This window comes from Anomalospiza imberbis, chromosome 5 (genome assembly GCF_031753505.1).
Source record: "Anomalospiza imberbis isolate Cuckoo-Finch-1a 21T00152 chromosome 5, ASM3175350v1, whole genome shotgun sequence".
In the NCBI taxonomy this organism is placed as follows: Eukaryota; Metazoa; Chordata; class Aves; order Passeriformes; family Viduidae; genus Anomalospiza; species Anomalospiza imberbis.
In genome coordinates, this window is record NC_089685.1 from 39,450,331 (window position 1) to 39,465,184 (window position 14,854).

At 35.8% G+C, this 14,854-nt stretch overlaps 1 protein-coding gene across 4 annotated transcripts in view; it reads left to right on the forward strand.

Moving 5' to 3' along the window:
• The window catches only part of METTL25 (methyltransferase like 25), a 46,631-nt gene that overhangs the window by 3,154 nt on the left and 28,623 nt on the right, over positions 1-14,854 (forward strand). For all 4 annotated transcript variants that reach the window (XM_068190324.1, XM_068190325.1, XM_068190326.1 and 1 more), the window contains exons 2-5: positions 1,062-1,226; positions 5,763-5,863; positions 11,583-12,215; positions 14,488-14,632. In XM_068190324.1, coding sequence (XP_068046425.1) covers positions 1,062-1,226; positions 5,763-5,863; positions 11,583-12,215; positions 14,488-14,632 — 1,044 coding nt within the window. The remainder of the gene's footprint in view (positions 1-1,061; positions 1,227-5,762; positions 5,864-11,582; positions 12,216-14,487; positions 14,633-14,854) is intronic.

Consider the following 14,854-nt stretch of genomic DNA (forward strand, 5'->3'; position numbering starts at 1 on the left):
ATATTTATGCTTTCTTAGATACAAAATTTATTTGCTGTGCTCGTGCCTTTGTAGTGTCATATCATGAAAATTAACACGGTTTGGGACTGTTTTTAGTGAATTGTAATATATGCATGACATTTAATTGCGGTCATGCAAGGAAATCTAAGAGCATTAGAGCTGAGGTCAATCCAAACAGCTGTATCCATTGTCATGCCAGAGTCAGGAAAGCTACTGTGCTACGTAAGTACTTACTCAAAATCTACCTATAACACAAAAGACAAACCAGGAGACTTTTTCCAAATTTTTGTAATGGTTTGATTGCTGGACTGTGTGCCTTTTACATATTTAAAATAATTACAGATATATAAAAATTACTAGCAAAACTGTGTAGAATTCACAAATAGTTTTAGGTAAAATAGAGAGGAATTAGACAACTCAAAACAATCTCAGAATTAATAAATTATTCATACTAATATGTTTCACTTAAAAATAAATGTACATTTTTGAAACTCAGTACTAAGCAATACCGAAATGAAGTATTTCATCATGAATCTAACAAAATACACATTGGAATCTAAATTTGGCCCACACCTGATTGGAAATAAAATTTAATTTAATTCTCCCAGTGTTCATCAGTTACAAAGCAGCTTGGAAAATACTTGAATTGAGTGATTGTGAATCCAAACATTTCATATACTAAACAGCTGCATTCCTTAAAAAAACTCTAGCAGCATATATTGGCAGGTTGGGCTGACTAGGACATGTATAATGAGCAAGTTTGTAAACAGAAGAGAAGTGATAATGTTGACTGAATTAGCTTGTCAATTATACTGAACTAGGTCTGCTGAAACAACAGATTTTGTCACATTTACACTGGTTCAACTAAGAGCAAAATTTGACCTCGGTTCTGGAGGGGGAATACAGCTGAAGAAAATACAATGAGTTTTCCCACTTAGGGGAAGCAATTTGAATGGCCGGTTGTGTGTGATACTAAGTATTGCCTGTAGTTCTCTGTCAGCAGTATTAGCGAGCTGTTAAGCACTGCTTACAAAAATCTTTTCCTTTTCTTTTATCTGCAGATGATGACATCTTTTCCAGTGCATTTTGTGAAAAATCTGAGAAGCTTATCGATGTACATTTGTTTGCCCTGGCTGCTAAGTATTATTCTTTGTCCAACCTTGGAGTGTGTACCCCCTTAGAAGATGTGCTTGAAGCACTGAAAGGAGACAGTGAAGGAGCAACAGGTATATTTACATTTGTATTTTAATGTTTACTTACTCACTCTAGAACTATAAGAGAGTTTTGGTTTGGGAGGGTAGTTTGTTGTTTGCGGGTTTTTTCCTACATGATCCTTTTTCATTTGTTCTTGGATAGTTTATTGTATTTGTTTACAAAATGGTAAACAATAAAACTCTTGCTAAAATTTGAGGATTTGGTATCTATAGACCCATCATGGGATTCAGTTTTAAAGGGGATGGGACAGAGAAGCTGGCACATCACTATGTGAGATACCTTGTTAATTCTTTCTTTGTCTTGTCCCCAAGTGGCAAGAATCATACTTCCAGTAGCAAGTATGTTTTTCTTAGAATTATAACCCTAAAATATGGCGAATATATGTTGTCTTAAAAAAAAAAAAAAGATTTTATTAATTCTGTATTTTTCAGACTAGTACCAATTATATGTGATAAAACAAGAGTAATTTCATTTTCTATAGTTAAAGAAATTGAATTAAAACACTCTTAAATTGGCATCAAGTTGGACTCTTACCCCAATTATAATTTTTAAATCAGATGATAAACTGACATTTATCCTTACTTGGAGTGCTGTCATTTTCACTGCCAATGTGCTATTCATGGAGTCCTCAGCCTCACTATATTTTGAAATTTCTCATTAGTTTTTAAGAGACAGACTGAGCAGCTCTCTACCTTTGCCTCCTAGTGCCTTTTATCTCTGGGATATGTAAAACTCCTGACATTTCTTATCCTAAGTGATAGCCCCATTATACAAATGTCGTGCATCTCTCCCATTTTCTACAGTGATCTCTTTCCAATTTTTCCATTTTCAGGTTTTTTTAGAAGTACTAGAATGCCATTGCTGACATACTCCTAATGATTTGTAGTACATTCCTCTTACTTTCTGGCTTATTTCCTTATGCCCTTAGTTCATCGGAAACCCTTTTTTCTTCTTTGACAACTGTATGCTGCTTTTCTTTCCCTCTAGCTTTTTAGCTATTTTCATTTTTACTATATCTCATTCCCCATGTTCCTGTTAATTTTCTGTAATTCTCTAGTTTTATCTTCTTGTACTTGAGTTCATACGTGGATTAACTTTCTTAGCCAAAACTTTGTGAATTCTTTCATCTTCTTGTTAAGCAGGATGGAGCATCAGGAATAAGGCGATTGCTGAATATTTTGTTTTCTGTGTGGCAGGAGTGATGCTTGGTTGGGTAACTGGGGCCTGAGTTTGTATTTTCGCAGTACTTCTGAGTTGTACTTCTTGGGAAAAATATAATGTGTTCCAAATGTGTACAATAGAATTGTAATTCAGAACCTTTGTGCTGAATTGGCAGTAAATATCAGTTAACTTAATTGAAGTTCCTGGTAATCATTTGGCAGAGAAAAAATACCAACTTAGGGATTCATTGTGTGCAAGTTGCCAAATGCAAGTTGTGATCTTAGAGCTATTTTAAGTATTTTGAACTAATTTCTATATTTCAGAAGATATGTTTGTTCCCTGACATGCTAAAGCCTGCAAGTTGAAAGAAATTCAAGTCTGAGAACACTGGCAACTTTATGATGGCATTGCTTATATTCTGAAAAACATGCATCAGGATAATTCCATTTATGTTTCAGATGTTTTTACTATGTTTTCTTCTTCTAAGATAAACAGACTTTTGAGCCTATTCCCACAGTTTGCATACTTACATAGTTCTCTAGCATCTTTGCAATCTTAATGTAGATACACTGCTATCCTTCCTGAGAAAAACTGGGAAGCACAAACATTTTAAGCATATTGTGGACACAGCTACTCAGTATGGACTTCTGAGCCTGAAGGGTGTTCCCTTTGCTTTGTAACCACCCAGAAGTGAGGGTTGCACTGAGAGTACTCCACCTTTGCAGTGTGTTTATGGCCAAGGTAATAATCACGCCATGCAGTGACTGCTAATGAATCCATCTTTAAATTCCATGTGCTGGAATATCACTCTCCTCAGAAGGGTTTTTTTGAGTGTATGGTTAGTCCAGTTCCTCACTCTGGATCATGGAGTTAAATCACCGTAGTAAACTTCTGTACAGATGGTGTTGTGTGGTGTGGACTATGGATTTATACTTCTTTATCTGATGTATGTGAATTTCCACATCTCTGGGCTATAAACCCCCTGCACCCTGCCATAGGAGATCTTAAAAGCATCTTTGTTAGCCATATATAAAAACAGTCTCTCCTCAATTTGCTCAGCTTCACAACTAAAGACATAGCTGTAAACAGCACTACAGAGTTAAAGCAGTTCTTCAAATAGAGTACAAGTACTCATGCTAGGAGTTCCCAATGGAAATGAACAGCATTTCTTTACCAACTAAAACTGGTAACATGAAGCTTTCTGTTACTCCGTCATATCCAAGCTACTTCTGTAAAGTATTTGAAACTACACTATCTTTTTTTCATCACAAAGGCAGATGGTTCTCTAAATTTCTGATTTTTCTGAAATTAGTATTTGTTCTGCCTGCATCAGTTGTACACATAATAAGGAAATGTACATGTATAATTATTTGTTTCAAGAAAGTAATTTTGTGATAGCAGAAAGAATTTACACAGTTTGAGTCAAACTAGTATTTTTTTTAATTCAAATTTTCAGTTGTCTGGGACAGTCCCCAGATACATTTGTTTGCATTAGTTTGTAATACCTGGTTGTTTTCCAGAATAATGTAAAAACCTATCAGAATTTTGCGCAAAAAGCAGAGAAAATAAAATTTATTTAAAAACTGTAATTTTCTCCAAAAAGTATAGTTTTCCCTTAGCTGAAATAAGAACAGTATGCTATCCTGCAGAAAGCAGGGAAAGAAGTCAAAAAGTGCTTAAGAAGCTTTCGTAGCTAAGGTGATAAACTATATATGTAGATATAAACAAATTATGCCTTTTCTATCTGGAACCTCAGCTTTTTTTAAGTTAGGTAATTATTCTGGATTTCTACCCTGTTTGAAATACTTAATTTGGATTAAGTACTCTCTGACATAGTACTTCACACAGCATTACCCCATTCAGTCTTTTGAATTCATAATAGAGAAAAGAGTAAAGGTGCAGTAGTATGTGGTCATCGTCCAAAGTGACAGTGCTGCTTTGGAGAAAAAACAACTTTTATTTCTGTCAAGAAGTTAAATGTCTGTTTCTTCTTTTTCCAATTCTGCATCTTTTTCTGATGAGCCTATCCAGACACAAAAATGTTCAAACATAAACAAAAAGAGAGATCTTTTTTATTTTAAATTTTTTTCCAGTCTGTTTTTCTTTAACCTGATATGCTTACAAATTAAGAGCATTTTAGGATGCTGTATAGATCTTGACAATTTTAAAGTTAAGGAGATTCTTCAGTGAGATGACGAACACTTGTTTCTGCTATTTGTATTGTTTAAGTCTTTTAGTCTATTTTTCCTTTTGTCGGTTCATAGTCTATACTCGATTTTAAGTATTGTCATAACAGTTTATTACAAAACCCCCAGATGTTTAAGAAATAGACAGATCCCTTGGGGTTTGGGAAAAATAGAGAAAACACTGGGTTTCTTATGGCTCAGTTCAATTCCCCACTCTCTTTTAAAGAAGTAACACACTTGGCTCTGCTCCCAGCATGATCTGATCAAGAAATGAACATGGTTTTTGCCTAATGATCAGTTTCTGGATAGACGAATACATACTGTGCATAAAGCAGAAAATGGGAAATTATATTAATCGGCCTAGTCATGTAGAAAAGTCCTATTTTCTAGAAGCATGCTCATCAGTAATGATCCAGTTTCTTCTACTATCACTCAGACTTACCCTCAATTTAACTAGATCCAAGTGTACTGCAGCACTGGACCCCTAAGAGAAACCTGTGGGTTTTTCCCAGGGGAGTGCCTTCTGAGCTCCTGCTTTGACTGGGTGGCACAGAGGTTAGCAAAGTGAGTGCTTGGGTGTTCTCCACAAGCAGTTAACCCATGATGGAGGTTGACTCCATCTCATTAACACATTCTCCAGCAACACTGAACTGAGTGATTTTCTGCCATAAAGGTGTAACAGTTCTATAACCAATCCATAGGATAAATAAAGAAAAGGAAAGTTCATCTTGCTCTGAATTTTCCCAGGATCGCTCATAACTTTTAGTAGAGATATCTCCCTCTTGATATTGTCTGCAAATCTGCAGCATTAACAAGCTATACAATGTGATTATTTATTGTCCCTGCCCTTATATTTCATTTATGGAAAGGTAAATGTGATGAATGAGACAACATAAATATTTTTAATGAAAAGGAAGAAATAGTGCAGTTTTATAGTTGTAACTATTGTCTAATATCTGGTCAGGTATTAAATGTGCTACATCTTAAAAAAACAGAGTTTTACAGCGTGTTGAATGTTGCTAATTCATCCATAGTTCAGAAGTTTACTCTTGTAATAATTTAGTGAGTTTTTAATTAAGAATTACTATCCGGAAAATATATTAACAGTGAAGTATATATTATTTTTTTTCCCTGATTGATCACGAATCCTTATGATTACAGGTTGTGTTAATGTGTATTTATTTTCCTAATCTGATACAGGTATCAAACCAGATGAGTTTATGAATAATAAGAAATCACATGAAGTGCAGGTGATGTCAGAGCTGGTAGACAGCATAGCAAACTATTGTGGGATAAAGCAGGTAAGAAAGCATTTCTTACTTTGTATTACCAGATACCTTCCAAGTTATTCTCCTTGTTGTGTGCAAATACATCACTTTGATATTCTGTCACTGCTGTTCTTATTTTTCCTGTACATAATTGGAGCTAAAGAAGAGCTGTTGGGACCAAATTGAAGGACAATTTTGTTTAAAAATATATTGTTCTAAAGGAACTGCCTTTCAGTGACTCATAATCACTCATGAGTAATTTTAAAAAGTTGTGATCATCCTCTATGTGCTGAGCAGCTAAAAACTGTCCTGCTTTTTGGGCCAGTCCTGCCTTGTTTGTCAGTATTATATTGCTGGCAGTTTTGCACATGTCAGTAGGAGAGCTGCCTTGTGTCATGCACACAAGGGTTACACAAGAAGCTAAGGCAGAATATCTTGAGAGGAAGCTCCTCTTATTCTGATGCAAGATTTAAATTATTTCCTATTGTTTAATACTGTTCACCTTTATTTAACATTGATTGAGATCTATAAATTGGAAATCTAGTTATGATGTTTTAGTTTGAAGAGAGACCAAATTAAGCAGAGATTTTGGTAAGAGTGTGTATGAAATACATTTGGTAGAACATGTATGAGGCCTGGACACCCCACACCATTATCACCAAGCAATTACTGCATTAGTTGGCTATTTTATACATCAGATGCTAGGTTTATCTTTGGGTGGTGAAGAATTGCTGGATTCCTTTCTCAAATTTGATTGTAACTTAAACCTTTTTTTAATATACATGTAATTATGATTGCACAGTGTACTAGATCACGGTTTCAGTAAAACTTTGTGGAGGTTTATTTTTGGATCTGTTGACAAAACACAAGCACCCCAGCTATACTTGACATTTTTGAGTAGTATGTTTCACATTTTGTTAGACAAAATGCACCAATACTATTTCCTCAGTTTGCATACATATGCTTTTTTGTAAGCTTTTTCAGTGTTAAACCTTATGTTAGATTCCATACCTTAGGCCTGAGTTGTGGTAAGACTAAATTTTTCAGGTGAGCTGAGTTTGTTTATTCGTTTTAATCTCTCTAATGCTGGTAACTAGCCAATGTAGCTTCATCCTTGCTTTAAACTGGAGGTGACATGGGGCTCTCAACAGACGTTTGATTCTACATCTGAGCTGCCCTTGCTTTCCATGCAAGGGGCTGTAACTGTAAATGGAGACTTATATCCTCTAGGCTAATATTCATTCCCACAAAGATTTGTGGAGAGCAAACTATATTTGTTTAAAACCAAAGGTTAATAAGGTACCTGCCCAGATTTTGTGGTGAGGGTTTTTTCTCTGAGTATTCTTTTTTATAAGTAAGTATGTATGAGTATAGTTTAAAATTAATGTACCTGCAGCATCCCAAGTTGCTGTTGCTCCCACCCAAAACTTGGATTCATCTCTGAATTGCTGAAGCTGAACTTTGCTTAGGAGGTTATTTGGCTCAGACTGAGTTTAATTTAGATAAGTAAATGATGCTGTACTCTTGATAGATTTGGGTCAGGCCTTTGTGGCATCCTTGGAAACAGAGATCATAATTCTCAGTCCTGACCATCTGTTTTGTGAGGAGCAGCTGATGAAGACAAAGTTTTAGGCAGTGTTCTTACAACAAGGATTGTCAAGTAAATAGAGAGCTTAAATTAAGGCCAAACATTAGTGGGTGAGACTCAATCAGTTTGTGAGCATCTGCGATCACTTACAGCGATGGAAGGCGGGCTCTCCAGCAGCCTTTAAGAGCCAGCCACAGTGACAAGTGTGGGTGCCCTTCACAGCCACAAAGGGTGTGCTCTTCAGAGAATAGAAATACACCAGCAGCGCATTTGTGAATGTCTTGTATTCTGTCATGAGCATGTTTTTTTGCCTTTTTTACCTTTTGTTCAGGCAAATATTAGTTGTTTAAGTGTTGAAGACTTTCATATACTAAAAAAGCTGTAGGAGGGTATAGTTTGCTTAGAGTGCAGTAGTAAGTGGTTTCTGCATTTGCTGGAAAGTGGTGTTTCATATGGCATTTTCATTGAGATTTAAATAGTTCCTGTGAGATTCAGGAATGAAAAGAAAGCAAAAGCCCTGTTCAGAATGTAGAAAAAGTAAAGCCATCTTAATAACTTAACTGAAGTTTCAATGTAACTGGTTACTAATGAAATCACAAACCCGTCCTTACTAAGTATCTGTTAATATGCTGCAATTTCATCCGGGGATTAATAATTTTATCAGGTAGCTTGGAGTATCTCTATACATGGGATTATTTTCTGTTTACTTTTTTAAAAAATTGTAACATTAAAAGAAAAATATTATTGCAGTGTATCACTAAATAGGAAATGCTGCCTGCTCTATAATAACTTTTTCCCATTTTAGTCATACACTATGACACTTTTGCACTATAAAACTTTGCACTTTTATTTGTGCAAAGTTAAAAATCCCTAATATATGAAAAGAGCTTTCCTATTACTTTGGAAAATAAAAAAAAATAAAAGCCTCCTTCTCAGTCTTTAAAAAGCAACTCCTTTTGTTTTTGTTTTCTTTCAACTTAAAAAAAAAAAAGTAGCAATTATAAATTTTAGGAGTTTTTCCTTACTGATTTTTTTCCATCCTTGGAAAACAAAATATATGTAGCATTTAATTAAAAATCTAGAGCCATGAAAAGACAACACATGTTTTACAACAGCACATGTCCTGAGGGTTATTCTTTCAGATATTACAGATCACTGACAGCTTGAAAAATGCCCTCCATTACACCTCCATATCCATGTTGTATAATGGGTGGTAGAGGATATTGCTCTCTGTTGGTAGTTTAAAATGTACAATGCTAAATAGTAAAATAAGAATAAAAGCAAAAATTTTATTACCATTTTAATCACTTCTAGGTTTATGCTTTTAATTTAAACATTAAAGCAAAATAACAAAAGGGCTTTATTTTTCCAGTAGTTTGCTGACCCTTTTAAGCACTGTTCCTATCATATAAGTGGAACTTTTTTTTTAAAGAAGTACTTGATTTAATTCTGAAAAGAAGCCACTGTTGACTCCTCTTTGCTCAAGCACACATTTATTTTTCTTAATGTATTGGTCGAAGTTTTCCTTAGAAATTGCAGTATGTGCAGCAAGACTTGGAGTGTATAATGTAAGGATGATATAATTCTGCATTCAGCAGCTGTTACATTTGTGATGTGGTGCTGGGAAATGTTGGAATGCGTGATTGTGCCAGAAACTGTGTTTAAACATAGGACCCAACTCACTGTGGACAGGACCTTTGGAGTTTATTATGTCATGGAAATTTAATTTTAAAGGTTCATTCTTGACAGATATGCTATGGATTGCTTATTACCTTTCCCTGTGTAATCAGTGGAAGGTAAAGTAGAGAATAATTTAATTCAGTTTATTTGTTTAGCGCAAGATCATTGCTTGCTATTTTTAGTCAACTTTTCCTTTTGTTTCTAAATCCCAGTGCTAATTTAACAATGCATTACTATTTTCAATTTACTTGAGGAACTTTCTGCAAGCTGCAGCTGGTCTCTACAGCCACTAGGGGTCACACTTACTAATTATTCACTACCCTTCTCTTGGGTCCAAAAGCTGCTTTTTATAGAAAAAATTCAGAACTTGAAGTGGGGGTGCACATATCCTACATAATTGTGATGTCTGTTAAATAAAAGGGTGGGTGAAATTATTCCTTCGACACTTCTCTTTCATTTCAAATGACAGAAACAAGAGTGCATCAGGTTGCAAGGGACCACAGTGGGTCACCTGGTCCAACCTCCCTGCTCAAGCAGGGTCATCCTAGAGCACATGGCACAGGATGGTGTCCAGATTATTCCTTAATATCTCCAGTAAGGGAGACTCCACAACCTCTCTGGACAATTTATTCCAGTGCTCAATCACCTGCACAGTAAAGAAGTTCTTCCTCATATTCAGGTGGAACTTCCTGTGCATCTGTTTCCAACTGTTGCCTCTTGTCCTGTTGCTTGGCACCACCGAGAAGAGCCTGGAAACATTCTCTTAACACCTTCCCTTCACATACTTAAATCTCCTTTCCCTTCACATACTTATATCTCCTTTCAAGGCTGAACAGGCCCAGCTCCCTCAGCCTTTCCTCATAAGAAAGGTGCTCCAGTCCCCTCATGATCTTTGTTGCCCACTGCTTGACATGCTCCAGGAGCTCCATGTCTCTTCTGTGCTGAGGTGCCCAGCACCAGGCACAGCACTCTATGTGTGGCCTCACTACAGCTCAGTAGAGCAAAATATTGGTGATAAATGTGACAAATAAAAGCCATTTCAAAAAGTATGCTTAAGTTATAAAAAATCCATTTCACTAAATTCATTCCGGTACAGAATAATTTCAAAAAATTCTATGGTTATAGCTTGCCTAGATTGCAAATGTTCCTCAATATCACATGATGACTACCCATGAGAATGCCATGTTTACCTGAGTAAACAATTTGTACCTAATAGTATTCTCCACTGTTTTCCATAGTCATTAGTGACATTGGCTCGAATTTTTCTTTCTAATTTCATGGCTGTCCAAATCTTTTTTATTAAGATAATGAATAAATCTTTCTTTCACATTGAGTAAGAATATTGTTGTATTGAATAGTTTTACCTGGTAAAAAGCTATGCAGTTGAGTTTAAGATGCATCAATGTAGTGTATGCTGCAATTTAGGTTTAGCAGTATCAGTGTAAGCTTTCTTATGAACATGTGACAGACGAAGAACAAAACATAGATGTTCTTGAATCAAACACTTCCAGGAACATCTACAAAGAAGTCATTTTATCTAGTCAATATTATTTTTGGTAGATAACTGGACAGAAGTGACCATTATAATTTTCTTTCCTTAGAGAAGTGTCACTCTGCCAATTCTTATAAAATATTGTGTTATGTATTTATTACATATTAAAACATGCATTATATAAAGCTGTGATTATGTACTGAAAGGTCTCAGGTTACACTTGTTTCTGCTAACACTTTGTAAGGGTATTTCCTTCCTGAGTTACATCCGTCACTGAACTAGCACATGGTATAAGCTATGACACAAATTAAACTGGTACTTATTACTCCTGCCTCCAGAATGGGCAGTGGAAAGTACGTGTGGCTTATGAGCCCCTTTGTTTATTAGAAAAGCATCCTCATGTTAAACAAAGCTGTATGGATTGCTTTCACAGAATGGGAAAGCAGAATAAACAAGCATTCTGACATAAAAGAGTATCAATATCACCCATCTTTAGGTCAGATCTGAAGGGATTAAATTAAGCACTGAAACTAAAGATGCTTTTTGCTGTACACCCACTGGTTTAGGCTCCTCAGTGTGGGAATTAGGTGCCTAAAGCTGAATACTGTGAAATGTTTATTTGCTAACTCTGACCCGATTTAGCAAGGGCAGGTGGAATTGCTGGTGGTTTATGGTTATTTTTTTTTGGCAGAAGAAAGGTCTGTGTCAAAAAATGTACTGAAAGTCTTTGCAAGAAGCAGGGCATGTGAATTGCAAAAACATTGCAGTGTCTATTTTCTGGAGCACATCAGTTAAGACTTAATTCTGTGTTTTAAAGTCAGAAGGTAGACCAACAAAGCAAAAGAACTAAGTTCATTTAGAAGTATGATGCTAATAAGGTAACTTTTCAATTCATGCTTACATTTTTAGGGAATAATTTTGCACTTAAAGTGTGCCTTGTTGCTCATTAATATAGCAATTTTCTTTTCCTTTATTTTTTCTCTATTGTCTAGGTGATTGATATAGGTTCTGGGAAGGGCTACCTGAGTTCCTTTTTGTCCATGCAGTATAACTTAAAAGTTTATGGCATTGACTCCTCAATCTCCAACACAAATGGTGCTCGTGAAAGAAATAGAAAATTGAAGAAACACTGGAGAGCATATCAGAGTCGAGGAAAAGAAAGCCTCAAAAGCCAGAGTTTGGAAATGGCAAATGACAGGCCAGTGGAAAATGAAATTAATTGTAAAACAATCAATGAAGAGCTCTTAAATAATGCCAACAGTCTTCAAAATCAGGGCCAAGTGATTATCCAAGATTTACTTCCTTCTTGTGGTTTCACAGAAATGGCTACACTTCAAACCAACACAGAAACTGAAGCTGATTTAGTGACTGGGACACAATCTCATGAGACCAAACTTTCTGAAGAGGATCTTGCTGTCCTAAATGTTCTTCCTGTTGATGCTGTAGAAGATTTTTCTTTATCCCATTGTAACTGTGGGGAACTCTGCGAGGAGGAAGAAGTACAAAGAAAAATGACATCTCTCAAGACTAAAGCAAGAAAGTCAAGTGAATCGAACCTGTATTTTCCATTGACCTCTTGCATCACTGCAGAAACAGAACTCAATGACATCATAACAGATCTGGAGGTTATTTTACTCTAAATATTTACTGTATTTAGATTGTCTGTTGTCTTTATATTGCCATTTTAATATGTACATGTTTGCTGAATGTACATAGAGTACTATCTCTGGTGTAAATGAATATCCTGACCCAATAATGGTTTTTAACCAGGTAGCAGAAGTATGTCTACCAGATAAAGATTGTATTTCTATTTTGATATATGTGTTGGGAATTTTTTGAATCAGTCTTTAGAACTTATGAGGTAGATAATAATCAGCTGTCAAAGTTAACAACATATTCAGTTATTTTACAACCGTCATTATAGATAAAATCTAATTATTATGAATTTATTATTATTTACCAGGTAGATGCATATATTAAGCATTGGAGTTTCAATTTTCCTAAAAGTTCTTAATTTTTCAAGTTACGTATTTTTATACTTTCCATCATACTGGGAAGGCAGGAGAATTTATTGTGTGTAGTACTCAAGATGAAGATTGTGTAAAGAATGATTTTATTACTTTAAGTTCATTTTATTTTATTACTTTAAGTTCATTTAGTAATTTACTAGCTGGCAGGATTTGTGTTTACACAAACAAGCCCAAGTTCAGCTTCCAGTGGCGCAAGTCTAGAAACTCTGAGGTTGTGTTTAGTTTTTATGCCTGAACTAACATACGTTGATTCAGTCTTTTATGGAATGATAAAATCTTCTCTGTGTTCATTAGTAACCATACTATTTTATTCCAGGGTGTAATAATCTCTGATTCAAGAGCATAGGTTTGTGCTGATGGCCCTATAACTTGAGCTATAAATGCAGCTGAGTATATGAGAATATGTGGAGCAAGCTCATGTCTGTCTGCAAAAGACACCCTGAGCAGCAGGGTTTGTTGATGAAGCATATGCCTATACATTTGCACAGCTGGATCTTGTATCCTCTTAGTGTGTAATTTGTAAAATGTTAAAGGTGGAAGAAATCCTATATCACTGCCTTTCTTGATATAAAAAAACAATGTCAGGGAACATGAAAGAGGAAAGCAGAAGTTTTACTGTTTCAGACATGAATACACTATGTAATACAGGTGGGTGAGAGAATCAGATAAAATCTGATTATAGAAAGCTTTCTCAATTGAGTGATGCTGGCCTAATTTCTTGTTGATAACATGATGATAACCTGTTGATAACCTGGGAAAGTGAAGGCTCTGGTGAGGCTTTATAGCACCTTCCCGTACCTAAATGGGACCTTACAAGAAGGCTGGAGAGAGAATTTTTAAGAGGGCATGTAATAATATAACAAGGGGGAATGGCCTAAGATGAAGGAGGGTAGATTTAGATTAGGTGGATATTAAAAGGAAATTTTTTACTGCAAGGGTGATGAGACACTGGAAAAAATTGTCTAAAGAAGTTGTGGATGTCACTGGAAGTGTTGAAGGCCAGGTTGGCTGAGGCTTTGAGGAACCTGGTCTAGTGGGGCAGCAGGAGGGTTGGAACTAGGTAATCTCTAAGGTCCTTTTCAACCCTGATGACTTTTTGATTCTATGAGTAATAAATATGTCTGGAATTCAAAGCAACACCATGTTTGCCATGTGGATCCCAAATAATAATGTCAGAAGGGAAATATCTTGTTATGAATGGTGAGAAGAGGGAGAATTTTCACGGAGAAATGGAGGCAAAAGCAAAGTTGCAGAGAAAAGGAAAGTAGGAAATAGAATAGACAGAAGAGCAGAGCATCTGAAGCTGAAGTTCTTACTTTGTGCTGTGAAGGAGAATGCCCATTTGTTGTTGAATAGAAGCAGGCATAATCCAAAACTGTCAGTACTGCTGTTTGGGAAATAACAAAGCTGCTCTTCACTTTATACCTGTATTTAGGAAGTTGGTTTGATTTCAACAACTTAAAGTAGCAGAAATCCCTTAGATAGGTCCAGCCAGGTTGACAGCAAGGAATCTTTACTAAGAAAAATAGCAGTGGTACTAATAACAAGAACAGGAAACCTAGGAAAGACCAGAGAAAATGGTCTGTGCCCAGTAAACATGTAGATATTCCATGCAGCTATGTTACTCATAGTCTTGAACTTCTGCATCATGGCCAGTTTTCACCATATTTTCTTAGCACTGAAGAGCTTTGATTAGCATTGAAAAAATCTAGAACAGAACAGCAGGAGTCTTCATGGAGTTGGGTATTTCTACCTTACAGCTCACTTTTTGCACCACGTTTGGGTTTTGGAGTTTGTTTTTATTTGTGCTCTTTCAGTTGATGAAGGAGATGATTTATTGTTGCTTTTTTTTTCTTTTTCTTCTTAGGACTGTATGATGGTGGGTCTTCATACATGTGGAGATCTTGCTGCAAATACATTACGAATTTTTACTGCCAAGCCTGAAATCAAAGCCGTTTGCAGTGTGGGCTGCTGCTACCATCTGTTGTCAGAACAGTTTGAAAACCAAGAAGGTAATTCTTCTGAGCTTAACTTGTGGCTGCAAGTTTGCATGTTAAGAGTATTATACATTTTAATTAATAAGCTCCTTATGTTTGTTCCTTTCCAGTGGCTTATGAGGATCATTCACTCCCAGATGCATTACTGCTTTTCCGTTATGCTCATGTTCCTAATATTTTTACTGAGATTAGGGACATAAGTGCATAGTGTTTTTATGTGGTTATAACTACAGCTGG